The sequence below is a fragment of the Camelus bactrianus genome, chromosome 7 (genome assembly GCF_048773025.1).
Source record: "Camelus bactrianus isolate YW-2024 breed Bactrian camel chromosome 7, ASM4877302v1, whole genome shotgun sequence".
Classification (NCBI taxonomy): Eukaryota; Metazoa; Chordata; class Mammalia; order Artiodactyla; family Camelidae; genus Camelus; species Camelus bactrianus.
Genome location: NC_133545.1, coordinates 10,532,426 through 10,548,376, shown reverse-complemented (window position 1 = coordinate 10,548,376; position 15,951 = coordinate 10,532,426). Strand labels below are relative to the sequence as shown.

Below are 15,951 nucleotides of genomic sequence, written 5' to 3'. Positions count from 1 at the left end.
AGGGAGCAAGCGGCATGGAGATGACAAATAGAAGAACCAAAGAAACTGGACATGAGGACCGGGAGGCTCTCTTCATTGTCCTAAGTTTTCAGCAGCCCAGGAAAACCTAAGACACACATAGCCTTACTACAAATTAGAAAAAGGTACCCTCTGTGGGTGAGTGAATTAAAACAGAGGTATTCCTCTAGTGAGAACAGACCTCATGAAATGAACCGGGGGGGGGGAGCGAGGGTATTTATGGTTCAGCCTTCAACCCTTTCTCGGCCAGGAGAGTCCTACCAGGACCCCTGCTGGCTGGCTGGCAGAGCAGGAGCTGGGTTGCAGGCTCGCTCACCAGCTCATCCGGTGCTCCTGTTCAGCACACATACTCAGGAGACATGGCGGTCTCGCATCTCATCGCCAACAGGAAGGCGTCCTCTCACGGTTCTCTTTGGAACCCTAAGTAACCCCATAAACCCCTGCTTGTCAGCTTAGTTGCCCTATTCAGGGCTGGCAAGATGTGCTGAGTCTTATCATTTCAGTAAACTCCTACCTCCAAAGCCCTTCCTTGAACAAAATGAAATTTCTATAATTACACTGCCAAACAGTCATGCCCACATCACAAGAATATGGTTCTTTGAGTTCAACAGTGGAAGCAAACAGAAACTAAGGCTACAAGATTCTAGTGAGTGGAGAGTGGGTTTCATTTTTACCTTGCCTTCTCTATGTCCATGGCTTGATCAGAAGTTGTTCACCACTATTTGATTCTTCTAAAGATGATAATGGTAAAGAGGAGAGAAATGAGTGTTTTCAAGGTTTCTGCGTAATACAGAATGTGAACTCTCCCACCTAAGACTGGCTGGGAGAAGGGTTAATCCTTGAGGAGCTGACAACAGCGTCTCACTCCATCTCCAAGGGCCTCTTTGACTTTGTCATTCCGGAGAGTGAAGACGAAAGGGTTCAGAAAAGGGGTCAACACGCAAATCAGCAGGGAGACTATCTTGTTGTACTCGGCTGCCTGGGTTTGCTTGGGCTTCACGAAGAGGAACAAGCAGCTGCCATAGCCGATCACCACAAAGGTGAAGTGGGAGGCACAAGTCGAAAAGGCTTTCCTGCGGCCAGAGGCCGTGGGGATCTTGAGGATGGTGGAGATGACGTAGGTGTAGGAGACAATTGCTGGGGCCAGAGAACCAATGATAATGAAAATAGCCATTAAAAAGAGAACAAACTCTGTGAAAAGAGTGTCATCACACGAGAGTTTGAGCAACTGTCCTCGGTCACAGAAAAAATGATCTAATAGGTTTGATTTGCAGAAGGTAAACTGAAACGTGGCATAGACTGGCCAGATTTCAGAGAGGAAGCCAAACACCCATGACACAGTCACCACCGAGATGCAGGTGCGGCTGTTCATGATGACGTTGTACCTCAAAGGGCTACACACGGCCACGTAACGGTCCACGGCCATCACGCCCATTAATGCAAACTCTGTGGTCCCCACAGCGAGGTACAGGAAGAGCTGGGTGACACAGGCAGTCAGAGATATTGTCTGCATCCCAGGGAGCAGCAACCCCCAGAGCATCACGGGGACGATAATGGAAGTTGTCGTACTCTTCAAGGCAGAGAGGTGGCCAAGGAAGAAATACATGGGGGACCACAGACGTTTATCAACGCAGACAATCATGATGATGACCGTGTTTCCCATCAATGTCGCTAAGTAGAAGAAGAAGAATACAGCAAAAAGAATTTGATGGCGTTCTTGGGACCCAGGGAAGCCTAAAAGGCAGAATTCAGTGGCACTTGAGTGATTGCTCATCATTCGGTCCTTGTTTGTGCTCCTTGTGAAACCTAGAGATCAGAAGAGAAGAAACACTGCCTCACCTGGTCCTGCTCTCAAGAGAGAAGGAGGACAGATGAGGATGAAGAGCTATTTCTCACCTCATGAGCCAGGGGGACCCCTATTACTATGCTCTGCACAAAGCCAGACTCAGAAGTTGTCACCTCACATCCAGCTCCAGGCTAGCTGCCTGGAAGGGGTAAAGATACCTTTGTCTTTACTTGTGAGAAGAAAACCTCCCTTGTCTTTTCCCCAGTAACATGCTTTCTCACAGGGGACAAAGGTTAAGGCTTCTGAAACAGGCCACATTCAATGCTGAGTCAGGCCCTCAGGTCCTGGGGTTGCCCTCTCCTCTTAGGCTAAGTGTAACAGAGGACTTAATGGCATTTCAGATGATGCCCAAAGGATGGAACTTCGAACCTCACCCCTCATTCTTATTGGTTCTACATAAATCCACCTTGGGGTCAGTAGAAAAGAGGCCGGGGGTCTAAGGGCAATAACCCTGCTTTTCCCAGATTTTAAAATCCACATATTACAGAGCAACGAGGGCTCCAAACAGGGCCTCTGGAGCTTGGGGTGTTTTTCCAGATAGACTCACTCATCTCTAACCCAGCGCAGCTGCTATCCAAATCTTGGCAGGAAGGAAGGATGGGATCTGGCATTGACACGTTTAGATCCAAGGCTCTCAGCTGCCCAGGATGCCTGGATATCTGCTGCTCGCCTCACCCAACCCATAAGCTAATGTCATCTCCTCTGAGGACTCTTTCCAATCACCGTCCCTGAAACAGGAAAGACAGGTTCATTCCTGGATTTTAGTTTTCCTCATAGCACTTACTGTTACCTGGCATTATGTTAATGTTTAATTTTCTATGTCATGTCCTTAATGTAACATGGAACAAATGCAGCAGTGAATAGAAAAAAACAAAGGTCCCTGCACCGTGGAGCTTGTATTCAAGGAGAGGATGGAGTTTATTCCACACAAAAACAGGTGAAAATATTTAAGATGTTGGTTCATTAATCATGCCATAGAAAAATACTCCAAGGAAAAGGGACAGGAGATTTAATTTTACTTATTCATTTTTCATGTGTGATATTGGAATATGAACTCCATGAAAGCAAAGACATATCTTCTATATACATACATGTATATTACATATAAATATCAATAAATTATGCTTGAGACAAATAAGTAGCGGTAAAATTCTTTTAGTAGATGAAGGGTGTGTGAATATATAATATGTGATTAAGTAGTACTAGGCCCTGGCTAAGGCTAGTGGGCCATACGCCCTCCATCCTAATCTGCCTGGTTTCCTTCCTGCCTCACATTACTATTTTCCCTTCCTTCTTCCCTTCCTGAGGCAACCGCCTCAATGTCTCTGTGCATCTTTTACTTCAGGGCAATCTGGCTTCAAGGACAGAATGGTTGGAAGCGCTCAGTGCTCTGCTTTTCCACAATTCCTACATCACCACCCCTAGATGAACACACGGGAGAGAGGAGGCTCCTGACTGACGCGGGGAGCTGGGCCTGGCCCGAGCCCTGGGGCAGAGAGGAGCTGCATCTGCTCTCTGTGTGCAGGGGGCTTTGGGGATGAGCCCACTCTCTCTGCTGCCCCCCAGCCCGCTCTCCAGGCTGTAGGTGTCCTTCTAGAAGGCAGCCGAGCCCGCAACTCCCCATCCTCATCCTCTCCTACTCCTTCGTTTGAAGACGGGACCCCTGAGAAGACGCACACCTCTGCGGAAGGGCTGCTCCACCACGTCCCGTGCCCTCCAGGGCTCGGCCAAGGCTGCTCCTGTCTGGCACCGCTGAGCCACGCACAGGGGTCACAGCATCTTGCTGCTGCCTCCTCTCATGGTGAGGAAGGAAACTGCCTTCAGGAACTCAGGGGGAAGTCCGGAAACAACAGTGCTGTGGGGAGCTAAGGGTCTCTCTCTCCTTCCCACTTCCCTCCTTCCCAAGGAGACCTAGTCACTGAGGTGCCTCTTCTTAATTAGCCCAGGACCGGGGCATCCCTCAGCGATCAGTCTGCGGGGAGCAGAACAAACTTTTAGTTATTCCCACTTCTGATTAATTAAGTTTCAGAACTTTTAAAATTTTTGTTTAATGGGAAACCCGAAATCTCACCAGAGGCTTCTCAATACCAAGGCTGTCGTCTCAAAGGCCCCAAGTCTAGGTTCCAGAAGATGTCTCCCCCTCTAAGCAGGTCACCCCTCCTGCTCTTGGTGCTGAGCTCTTCCCAGGACTCCCTTAGATAATGGAGCCAAAATCAGCTCCCTCTCCGCTAACAGCAAACTCCACAACTGACCTCTAAAACACACACCAGTATCCAAAAAAAAGAAAAAAGCCTGCATGCTGGCCTCTGTCAAAGCCTTAACTTCACCAGAAATCCCCCACAAAGTCTGATTTCCCCTTCACTCACTTTACAGCCACTTCTGGTCCTAACCCTGTCGACTCCCCAGAACCCCGTGGAGAGGTCCCACCCCTAAATCAAATCCATTCTCTGCTATGGTCTCAGAGTCCACCTTCTCATACCTGGGCACCTGTCTGCTTTCAAGCAAGATTCCTGCCGCCCCTGACCTCTGTGGCTGGTCCCAGATTACCCGCAGGGCACTTCCGTGCAGGAAGGGCATACAGACAGCCTAAGGTAGGCACTCGTATTACAGCCTGGGCCAACTGACAGGACATGAACTGGAAATCTGTTTGGTGCTGGAGTGAGACAGAATACAAAGCATTTACCTCGATTTTGGATTTCATTTTAAGTATCTTCATTAATCCAAGAATGTCAGTTGGTACAAAAGGGTATAAATTGAGAATAACCTTCCTTGCGTTCCTCAAAGTGCCTGAGCCAAACCAGACTGCCATGTAACTGATGAAAAATTTCCTAAGCAGGTTCCTAAATAGTCTTTTAAAGAAAATGCTGTGAGAATCAATAAACAATGTCCTACTGTAAAGCACAGGGAATTATATTCAACGACTTGTGGTAACCTTTAATGAAAAAGAATATATACATATACATATACATATACATACACATACACATATACATATACATATATAGAACTGAATCACTATTCAGTACACCAGAAACTAATACAACATTGTAAATCAACTGTACTTCAATAAAAAATTTTTTAATAAAATAAAATAAAGAAAATGCTGTGAAAATCTGTTTTACAATCATGACTTTGTCACTTAACAGTATATAAAATACACTATCTCATATCAAAACATAATGCCCCAATTCCTTTTTTGCATAGCATTCCATTTTATGAATGTCCTTTTTATTTTGGCAACTGCCTATTGATCAATTTTTGTTGTTGCTTCTATTTTTATTATGAAAATGATGCTACAGATATTCTTAGACATGTATAAGTCCATACATACTTAAACATATGGAATAAATCCAGAGCATTGGAATTTCTAGTTCAGAAGATAGATGTACCTGTTTCTTTTTACTGGCATCAATTTATACTCTACAGATTTTTTTCTAGACAATGAAGATTTATTCCCCTAAAAATACTCAAACAGAAGTATTTATAAGTGTAAGAAAAATTAGACTATAGCACAAACAAGAAGTGAAGTTTTAAAACTCCTTTGTTAAAGGTTAATGCAATAAGAAGACTAAACATTTGTTTTACATATTAACTGGTTTTTAGTAATTTTTATTTTACCAGTGAGGAAACTGAAGAGCAGGGAAGTGACTAGTCAGAATGCCACGCAGCGCTGGAGAAGGTTTTGAATGCATTTGCTGGAACAGAAAGAGCCTTCTTCTTCTGCCACACTACACTACTCCTTATCCAGTGTTTAGGAGGATTACTAGCATGCAACCAGACCTGAATTTTCAGTCCTTTCCCTTCTCCTTTTTCCTTTTCAGGCAAGCTATGGAACTATTTTCTGTAATATGAAGCTAAAGAGAATCTTCCATCTCAAGCACTGGGAAAAACATTGTCTGGTCCCTGGACATGTTTCAGGGTTTGCTATGATTTATCTATGCTCAGTCGATCCCACTGAAAGTTTTCTTTAGCTCTGCTGTCATTTCTGGATGCTCTTGCTCGTGCTGCTCATATTGCTTCTCCTGTCAAATGATGGAGCAGTTGCTCCGAAGTCTGTTCCTGCTGTCCCACTGAAACAGGTGTCTCCATAGTCCCTCTAATCACTCCACAGACCTTTTCCTCAGTCCACTCACTGCTTCTCTACTGCGCTTTTTCACAGTGACTGGCCAAGTCATGTCACACCTGTCACCCCACTTTTGGCAGGGAGTGATTGCAGAATTTCCCAGAGAAGATGGGTGGGGAGAAAGGAAATATCTCTCTATATTTAAAATAAACTTTTGTAGAGTTTTATACTCTATAGATTTTTAATTGATTTGCACACAACTATGATAGAGAGCCATTGACTTCCTGATCCACTATGAATCCACGATATAATCGGAATTTTATTTTAATTTTAAATTGAAGGCAACAAAAATAAGATATCTTAAGAGAAAATTCAATTGAGAAACCTGATGAAATGGAAAATATTTTTTATGATTAAAAATTACCAAAACTAACTCAAAAGAAGTTGAATAACTGATTCCTAAATATGTTCAGTAAATGAATTCATATTTAAAAACATCTCCACGCAGACAACTGCAGGTTCAGATGGGTTTACTGGTGGATTCTACCAAATATTTACAGAAGAAATAACACCAGTCCTTTGCGAAATCTTCTAGCAAACAGGAAAAGGGAACATTGCCTCATTCATCTAATAAATCCAGAACTAAGTACCAAAGACATCACAAGAAAATAAACCAATATTCCTCATGAACATAGATGCAAAAATCCTTCATAAAAATATTAGAAACTCAAATTTAGCAATATGTAAAGAGAATAATATGCAATAACAGAGTGGTGATTTTATTTCTGAAATGCCACATTGGTTTGTATTATGAGATTAATCAATATAAATCACCATGTTCACAGAAGTAAAGAGAAAAACCACAAAATCACTTCAACAGGGGCAGAAAAGATACTTTTAAAAAATTAGCAATTATTGATTAAAACCTCTCATCAAACTAGGAACAAAAGGAATCTTCCCCACATTGAATTTGGGGAGGGCTGGGGAGTATACCTCAGTGGTACTGCACGCACTTGGCGTGCACAAGGTCCTGGGTTTAATCCCCAGCACTTCCATTAAGGGAAAAACAAATAAATAAGGAAAATTTTTTTAAAAAGAAAATAACATCTAACAAAAGTGATAGTGATGGTATGAAATCTAATGATGAGATACAATGTTTTCCCTTAAGGCTGGGAACAAGACAAAGATATCTGCTCTCACCACATCTACTCAACATTGTACTGGAAGTTCTAGCTAATGCAATACAGCAAGAAAATGAAATGAAAAGCATACAATTAGGAAATAAAGAAACAAAATTATTTACTCACAGGGACACAATTCTATGTGTACAAAATCTTAAAACGTCCACAAAAAAAGCTATAGAACCAATAAGTGATTATCAGGGTCATAAGATAAAGCTCAATACACAAAAATGTACTTATTGCTCTATGCTAGCAATGAATATTGGAAATGGAAATAAAATATATAAAATATAATTTACAATGACATCCAAAAACATAAAAAACTAAGACATATTTCACAAACTATGTGTATAACCTATACACTTAAAATTGCAAAATATTGCTGAGAGGCTAAAGAGGACCTAAATAGGTGAAGAAATACTTCAATTCATAAATCAGAACACTCAATTTTGTTAGAATCTCAATTCTTTACAAACTAGGCTATAGACTCAATATAATTTTAATCAAATTCCCAGGAAACTCTTTCTTTTTTAAAACATTTAAAGGATGACTCTAAGATTTCTATGCAAATGTGAAGGACCTAGAATACCCAAAATAATTTTGAAACAAAGAATGAACACAGCAAGATTTACTATAAAGCTACAATAATCATGACAGAATGTTATTGATATAATATCATGTAAATCACTGGACATGTAGACCAGTAAAATACGATAGAAAATTCAGACACAGGCTCAAGCATGTATCTTCAGTTGATTTTGTCCACATTATATGTTGGTAGTGAAGCGGAGCAATAGGAACTCTCGTACATTGCTGGTGGGAATGCACAGTGGTACAGACAACAACAGCTAAACATAACTTACCACACAAACCTGCAATTCCATTACTAGATAGTTTTCCAAGATAAATGAAAACAGATACCCACCAGATATTTTCATGATAGTTTTATTCACAGTAAATTGCAAACAATCCAATGGCAATCATTAGGTGAATGGATAAATGAATGGTGATAGATCTATACAGTGGAATACCACTCAGCAGTGAAAACGAATGAACTAAGGATGGAAGCAGCATCATGGCTAAGTCTCTACAGAGTTATACTAAGCAAAAGAATCCAGACACAAAGTCAACACCATATTACTCCACTAATAAACTCAACAAATGAAAAATCTACTGTACAGTCACAGAAAGCTGCCTGAGGCTGGGGTGGATGAAAGGGACACAAAGAAACCTTTTGGGTATGAATGGCTTTCAATATTTGGCTGTGTCAGTGATGAGACATGTATCAATTTGTTTATACTCCTTGACTTTAACCTAAAATGGCTGCATTTCTTGTATAAAAATTAACCTCAATAAAGTTGAAAATATTTTTTAAATAAATTCTGAATATTTAACAAAAGATATAGCTCACCATTGGGGTACTGATTGGGAAGAGAAATGAGGTACGGCTCTTAGGCAGTTAGATAGACACGAGTGCCAGGCAGGGGGAGAGGAAGGAGGAGGGAGCAACCCAGAAAATAACAGCATGCTTGCTCAGGATGAGGGGCTCCAAAACCTTACTTTCTCTAAAATGAAGGCCAGCAAAGAAGCCGGCTAGAATCAAACGCTGCGACTGCACAGTAGAAAGACCCGGCTTAACCTGACCCAGCGCTCATTACAATGTAATTAACATTGCAGTTTGAGCCCCTCCCGTAGGTTTCTGTGTGTGCATCATGGGTAAAAACACGCGTAAAAGCGACGGGCATGCCTGAGCACAAGGAGCTGTCAGTCAGCCTGAGCACTCCCAGAATCTGAGCTGTAAATCAATCAATCACGAAACCGCCCCTAAGCCAGGATATAAAAACAGGAAAAACAAAGGCGCCATTTTTCCTCTCCTGGCTTGGCTGGCCCCCAGTTCTTGGGGGTGTACTATATTTTACTACCTTTTTTATTTCACTAATGAAATCTTCTGTGTATGTCACACTCTCTGTCTCCTGTTAGAAATTCGTATTTTTCCAGTGGCCAAGAACCAAGGTAACTTTTATTCCCTTCTTCCCAGTAACAAGGTCAGAGGAAGGATAAAGATAACATTGGAATGAATCAGAAGACTAATTAGAGTAAGCAGAGAAACTGAGGTTAGCAGAATCTGGCTGTGGTGTGGGTGTGGGAATGGGGGAACAAAAGAGAACAGAAGAGGAGGAGAAGGGGATGTAAGTAACCCCAATGGATGACAGAGTGTGACAAGGAACTCCCAGACTTTTCCCCAGACATATGTCTCTTTGTCCAAGTTCTATCAATTTTTTCTGTAACTTACTGCAAACACCTCTTAAGGGAATAGAAACTTTTCTTTGTGAAAAGGAAGACAGGTATCTCCAAGTTCTTCTGTGTTCCAGGTAGATTTATACTAGGGCTTTACGTACAATGTTTCATTTAGTTCTGAAAACAACCTGGTGGAGGGGCACTATGACCCCCATTTTACACATGAAAAATCTGGGGTGTATTTATTCAGCGAATCCTTGATGAACAAGTACTATATAAATGCCAGATTTCAAACCCAGATCTACCTTCAATCCCTCAACACACACACACAGACATACACACACACACCCCTTATTTCTGTGCTTCTGGAGACACACGCTGGACCTTTCCTCCCTGCCTCTGGGTGTCAGTTTAAGCATAATATCTGTATATACAAGCCCCCAGGGGGCTCCTTGCCGTCCTTTGTCATTCCTACAAAGAGTGCCTTGCTGGACCCTACAGTTTTCCACCTAGCCCAGCTCAGTTCTGAAACCCAGTAGGTCTCCTGAAGTTAGAACAGGGTGGATAGACAGACCAAGTACCCTCATCCTCATGAACAAGGGACAGCAAGAGAACCATCCTCACCTGGTTTCCCCTGTTAGACCCATTCTCTCCTTCCAGCCCTGCATCAATTACACATACTGCTGCCCTGGGATACATGGAGAGAAATAGTAAGTATTTAATCAGGAATTCAACATAAAGTTTTGACACATTTCAGCTGTGTGGATCTTGCACCCAGCAGCGCTAGGGTCACTTGTCCATTCCTAAGGGTCTCATATGTCAGTGTCAGACTCAGTACCACACACAGGAGGATCCGAAGTGAACACCCTAAGAGTTGCTCACTGTACTTATGAACTAAGATGGGTTACAGGGTATTGCATTGAATGAGGTAGAAGTGGTATAAATATAAGGACTCAAGATGTCCCGCCTCCGCTTTTTTTTTTTTTTTTTTTTATGGAGGTACTGGGGATTGAACGCAGGATCTTATGCTAAGCATGCGCTCTAGCACTGAGCTGTACCTCCCCCAGCCGCCCCCCACCTCAGCTTTGACCAGCCATCCTGTCTGCCCACCTGCACTCCCTACTGGCAATGTGCTCCCTTCTCCCATTCTCCCCCATTTCTGTCCAAAGTGATCTAAAGTCTTTTTTTTTTTTTTTTACTATGAATGGCTCTGTCCTAAAAACTCAGTCCCAGATTCAGACCCTATGGAAAGATTGTCTGGCCAACCCCTTTCAGGCCTTGTGGTTCTTTGACTCAGGACCAATTTCACACTGTATTTGTTGGAAAGCTTTTGTTTGATATCTCCTTGTCATTATTTCTGCCTGGGATAGGGGCGTATGGAAAATCTGAACTTCTCTGAGATGAAGGACTGTGACTCAGAGTTGACCTGGGAGCCTGACCTTCTACCAGACTGCCTTCACCTTCAGCCTCGGGCTGTGTATCTTCTCACAGGAGTCAGGGCCAAGCCCTTCAGTCTGGCCAGTGCCCAGGATGTGTCCTTCAGGGGCCCTGCTTCTGAGGGAAAGATACCTCCTCTTAAGCTTACTTTCAATTTCCCAACTCCTACAGACGACATTTTGGAGAATCCAGACAAGAGAGTGCTGTGGTCCAGGGTCTACATTCCCTGTCTCCCCAATCTCAAAATCCTGGATCTGGATCTCCAAACACCAACTCTGCATCTAAGTCTGGCCATGCACCCAGGCTGCCATGATTTTAGTCCAGATGGGGACTCTTTCCTCTGTGCTTTTTCCATCATGTTATTTTTATTCCGGGAAACGGACAGATCCCCAAGCCATTGTCTTCTTAGACATAATCTAGTCTCTTTCCCTTTCTTTCTTCAGCTCATTTTCTTAAATCCTACTTCCTCAGAACAGAAAACTTCTCATTATTGTGCCAAGTAACACCAGTGCCTCATAATTCCCAGAGGGCGCCCTGCTTTCCCGTCATTCCCACAGAGAGCACTCTGCTGGAGTCTTGGTTCCCATCCGGGATAAGCTCAGCTCTAAACCGTATCAAGCAACCAAGGGCGAGCAAGAGAACCAAGAACTCTTATCCTTGGGGAAGAAGGCGCAGAAACAGCACCTTTCCACTCTGGTCTCAAGGAAGATTCTTCCCCACATTCCAGCCCCACATCAGTGTGGCTGCCCTGGGCTCTGTGATGACACAGGGTAAGCCTTTAATTAGGACATTAGCATAGGGTTTGAAGATGCTGTAGCTTGCCGAGCCTCTCACCCAGCACAGCCATCCCATTCCAGCTGTGCACAAGCCCCTGTCCACCCCTGCCAGCTGCAGCACACTGACCCAGGGCAGTGGACCACAGATCCATGTCACTCGTGTCACAGAGTAGACCCAAAGCAGGAATCTCCAGGCGCGAGCAGCTCAAGCAGACGACGTGGTGCTTAGAGGCTAAGGTGAGTGGGTTGGGTTTGGACATGGGTCAGGCTCTCACGCAGCACAGACACAGGAACTGATCAGTCCTGAGTGTAGATTTTAGCCCTACTGTTAAGGCTTGCCAGTGGGATGGGTACAACGCTGCTGGAGGGAGAGCCTCTCTTCTTTAATTTTTTAAGTGAAGTATAGTTGAAACCCCTCTTCTCTGAATCAAAATGCCACTGCTGGTGGCCAGGACACAGCCTCAGATGCAGCTTTTATGGGGCCAGAGAGGCCAGAGTATATCTACATACAGCCTGGCTCCTTCCACTTCTGATCACGTATATTGATTTGCTTCCTTCTTGTCCTCTCCCTAAATGTCTGCTGCTGTGTTGTCTTTCCTAATCTGCTGGGTTTTCCTCTCTCTATCAATGGCTTTCCATGTTTTTCTTCTATGACTCCTTAACTCTGTTTCTCTATGATTCTCATCTCTCTCTCTCTCTCTTGTTTATCACTCATCACCTGCTCGCCTTTCTCTCTCTGTGTTCTCTTTTTCTGTCTCTATCCTTGTTTCACGGTAATGGTTCTCTCTGTCTCTGTCTCTATTTCTGTCTCTCCATCTCTGTCTCTTGCTTCCTTCCCACGCAGGGTCCCAGCCCCTGGATCATGGCAAATCTGAGCCACCCCTCCGAGTTTGTCCTCTTGGGCTTCTCCTCCTTCGGGGAGCTGCAGGTTCTGCTCTACGGGCCCTTCCTGGTGCTCTATCTTCTCGCCTTCATGGGAAACACTGTCATCATAGTCATGGTCATTGCTGACAGCCACCTCCACACTCCCATGTACTTCTTCCTGGGCAATTTTTCCCTGCTGGAGATCTTGGTGACCATGACTGCCGTACCCAGGATGCTGTCCGACCTGCTGGCTCCCCACAAGGTCATCTCCTTCACCGGCTGCATGGTCCAGTTCTACTTCTACTTCTCCCTGGGCTCCACCTCCTTCCTTGTCCTGTCCGACATGGCCCTTGACCGCTTTGTGGCTGTCTGCCACCCACTGCGCTACGGCACTTTGATGAGCGGGGCTGTGTGTGCCCGGCTGGTGGGGGCTGCCTGGGCGGCTCCTTTCCTGGCCATGGTACCCACTGTCCTCTCCCGAGCTCATCTCAATTACTGCCATGGCAACATCATTGACCACTTCTTCTGTGACAACGCCCCTCTGCTGCAGCTGTCCTGCTCCGACACCAGCCTGCTGGAATTCTGGGACTTTGTGATGGCCTTGGCCTTTGTCCTCAGCTCCTTCCTGGTGACCCTGGTCTCCTACGGCTACATCGCGAGCACCGTGCTGCAGATTCCCTCTGCCAGTGGACGCCAGAAGGCTTTCTCCACGTGTGGGTCTCACCTCGCCCTGGTCTTCATCGGCTACAGTAGCACCATCTTCCTGTATGTCAGGCCTGGCAAAGCACACTCTGTGGAAGTCAACAAGACGGTTGCCTTGGTAACATCCATCCTCACCCCCTTCCTCAATCCCTTTATCCTCACCCTCCGCAACGAGACCATCAAGGCAGTGTTACGAGAACAGATGCAGAAGCTGAAACGTCCCCACAGGGCACTGTGACGAGCCTGAGGGATCTGCCAGGCTCAGCCAAGTAGTTCTGTGAGGAAGCGGGGTACCGGGCTGGGTGGGACAGCCACTGTCGAGTTTCTTTCAGTTTTTCCTTCTGTGCCTACGAGTGGTAACCACAGTGAGTCCTCGGTGGCCCCCTGTCTCCCTCAACGCTCTCACAGGCCATGTGGAACTGCTCCCCTCACCCACTGGCAGCGACAAGAACTCAGAAAGTAGCCCAGAGCCTGGGAGCCAGGGGTGTGGCTTTTCATAAAGGGAAGTGCATGGGCTTCCCCTTCAAGAAGAGCAGCCTGGATGTTTTCTCTGATAAAAAGTTGTTATCTAGCGCCCAGTGTGTGTGTGCGTGTGCCCCACTGCTGTGTGCACCATGAGTGGTTCGTCTACATGAAATTAAACTAAGAAATACTACTTACTGAAGTAATTGTCTTTCAATGTGTACAGGGTCCATGATATAATCATTCATCTTTTTATTCATTCATTCCACCAATGCTGAGTAGACAACGTGTGTCAGGCACTAAAACTGTGTCAGATGCAGGGTAAAAGGTGAACAAGACATCGACAGTCCTCACCACTCTTGGCTCCGTGAAGGGGAAGGATGTTGAAGAGCTGCTTACAACGCAGCAGGTGGAGAGCAGTGATGGGTTCACGGAAGGTGTTATGGGCGCAGATAAGAGGAGCATCGAGACCAGACTGTGGGCCAGGGGACAGCCCCCTGATAAGGTGACACCTTAGTAACACATTAAACGTAAGACGTACGTGGTGAGAACGCAATTCATCAGCTACCCTTGTACAGAGAAAGTAAATTTAAATAAAACAAGAGAAATCTTCATCAGTATCAGAAATAAGAACAAATCTTTCAGGAATGATGTGGGTTCTAGGGAGGATATATTCAGAGATTTTTAGAAAGTAAACTTCTTTTTTTTAAATTTATTTTATTTTTACTGTTTTATCTTTTTATTTTTAGAAAAATAAACTTCTCCACTGTATGATTAGAAACACCTGTCTGCCTGAAGGCAGGAGATTGTGGTGAATCTAGTAAATTCCTCTGTCTAGCCAGTATACACACACACGTGTGCACACACACACACACACACAATTTTCTGTAAAATTCCAGAAAGCCTATTAGGTCTCACGTTCCTTCTGGAATGGAACACCAGCTCCGCTGAGCTTCCCTCCCACAGCCAGTGTGTGAAATTTTTAAAACACTTCAGGTACTTTCATCTCAGAATCAAATTACTTAGCTTTCACCTATCCAGGATTTTCTAAAATGGCCCCAACTTAAAATATTCTGCCAAATTATTTCTGTAAATACACTTTAATTTACCAAACTACATTTCCCAGTGAACGTCGACGAGTTCACTCATCAAGAGAGCACTCCTAGCCCCGCTTACTTGAAGACAACAGAAATGACTAATTTCCACAAATGCCAAGCTTCTCAAGTCTGCTGTGCGGGAGTAAGCGAGGCCGGGAACCGTGAGCTCATTTGGTGGATACAAATTGTCCAGCTTTTAGAGCAGCTCACTGAGTGGTCCATGGGCTCTCAGGATGCACTCCCAGTGCCACCCGAGGCTAACCCCTTCCCAGTCAAGGTGCCCCTTTCTCTGACTTTCTGAAAAGTTAAGTTTCTGTCTTGCTAAGATGCCCATCACCCAAATCCGAGGGTCTCTTTAGGTTCCTGGTTTCAGTTTTTGGTCAAAAATCTCAGGTCTCCTCCAATTATATATATATCAGAGCAATACTCTGGTGTTGTGTTCCTCTGCAATTACAAGTATTACTGCTGTTGAAACAATCGATTTATTTTCTCTAATTATCCTCTTCTCACCACCCTGGAGAGTAAATATTTGTAGCATAAGTCAAAGGATGATGAACAAATTAAAAAATATCTACTGATAATGGGTTACCATATATATTTTTGCTCGCACTTTACCAACTACTTTTATGTAGGTTTTCCACTGGGTTTTACCCTCATAGTCATTCAATGAAGAGAAGAGTCACTGATCCCTCCCCGCGCGCTGTGCACACTGCTCAGCACCGGCTGTCAGAGACCAAAGAGATGAGGGTTCTAACCTCAAAGAGTCCTCCGTCTATGAGAGGGAGGAAGAAGTACAATTAATTCTGGCACATTTTTATAAGAGGTTTTCCTACTTATAGCAAAGCCCTATAAATAGAGCCCAAAGGGAAATACCGATTATTCAGCTGCAGCCAAGCAGTGTTATCTGCCCCACTCGTGGATAAATGGTTGAGAGGGAAAATGAGACGGTCAGAGCAATGATAGAACTAACAACAGAATCTGGTTCTTCTTTTTCTTTTGGCTTTCTTTTTTATTGACGTATAGTCAGTTTACAATTTTGTGTCAATTTCTGGTGTGCAGCGTGATGTTTCAGTCCTACATATACATATATATATATTTGTTTTCATATTCTTTTTCATTATAGGTTACTACAAGATATTGAATATAGTTCCCTGCAGTATACAGTTACAATTTGTTGTTTATCTATTTTATATATAGTAGTTAGTATTTGCAAATCTCATATCTGGTTCTTCAAACTCCTTTTCCACCTCTCCATCCTCGGAAGTTC

General features: G+C 44.1%; 2 protein-coding genes across 2 annotated transcripts; one reads left to right on the top strand and one right to left on the bottom strand.

Moving 5' to 3' along the window:
• Positions 1-703: 703 nt before the first annotated feature.
• OR9A2 (olfactory receptor family 9 subfamily A member 2) lies at positions 704-1,818 on the bottom strand. Its single transcript, XM_010956510.3, has one exon. The coding sequence runs from the start codon at positions 1,793-1,795 to the stop codon at positions 851-853; it is 945 nt and encodes a 314-aa protein (XP_010954812.2). The 5' UTR covers positions 1,796-1,818; the 3' UTR covers positions 704-850.
• Positions 1,819-7,624: 5,806 nt separating this feature from the next.
• Positions 7,625-15,821, top strand: LOC105072571 (olfactory receptor 6V1). Its single transcript, XM_074366876.1, has one exon. It carries the CDS (start codon positions 12,197-12,199, stop codon positions 13,361-13,363), a length of 1,167 nt encoding a protein of 388 aa, XP_074222977.1. The 5' UTR covers positions 7,625-12,196; the 3' UTR covers positions 13,364-15,821.
• The last annotated feature ends 130 nt before the right edge of the window (positions 15,822-15,951 follow it).

What these genes read in the sequence shown, in the direction of transcription:
- OR9A2 (XM_010956510.3), bottom strand. Translation starts at nt 1,795, where the DNA reads ATGATGAGCAATCACTCAAGTGCCACTGAATTCTGCCTTTTAGGCTTC.
- LOC105072571 (XM_074366876.1), top strand. Translation starts at nt 12,197, where the DNA reads ATGTTTTTCTTCTATGACTCCTTAACTCTGTTTCTCTATGATTCTCAT.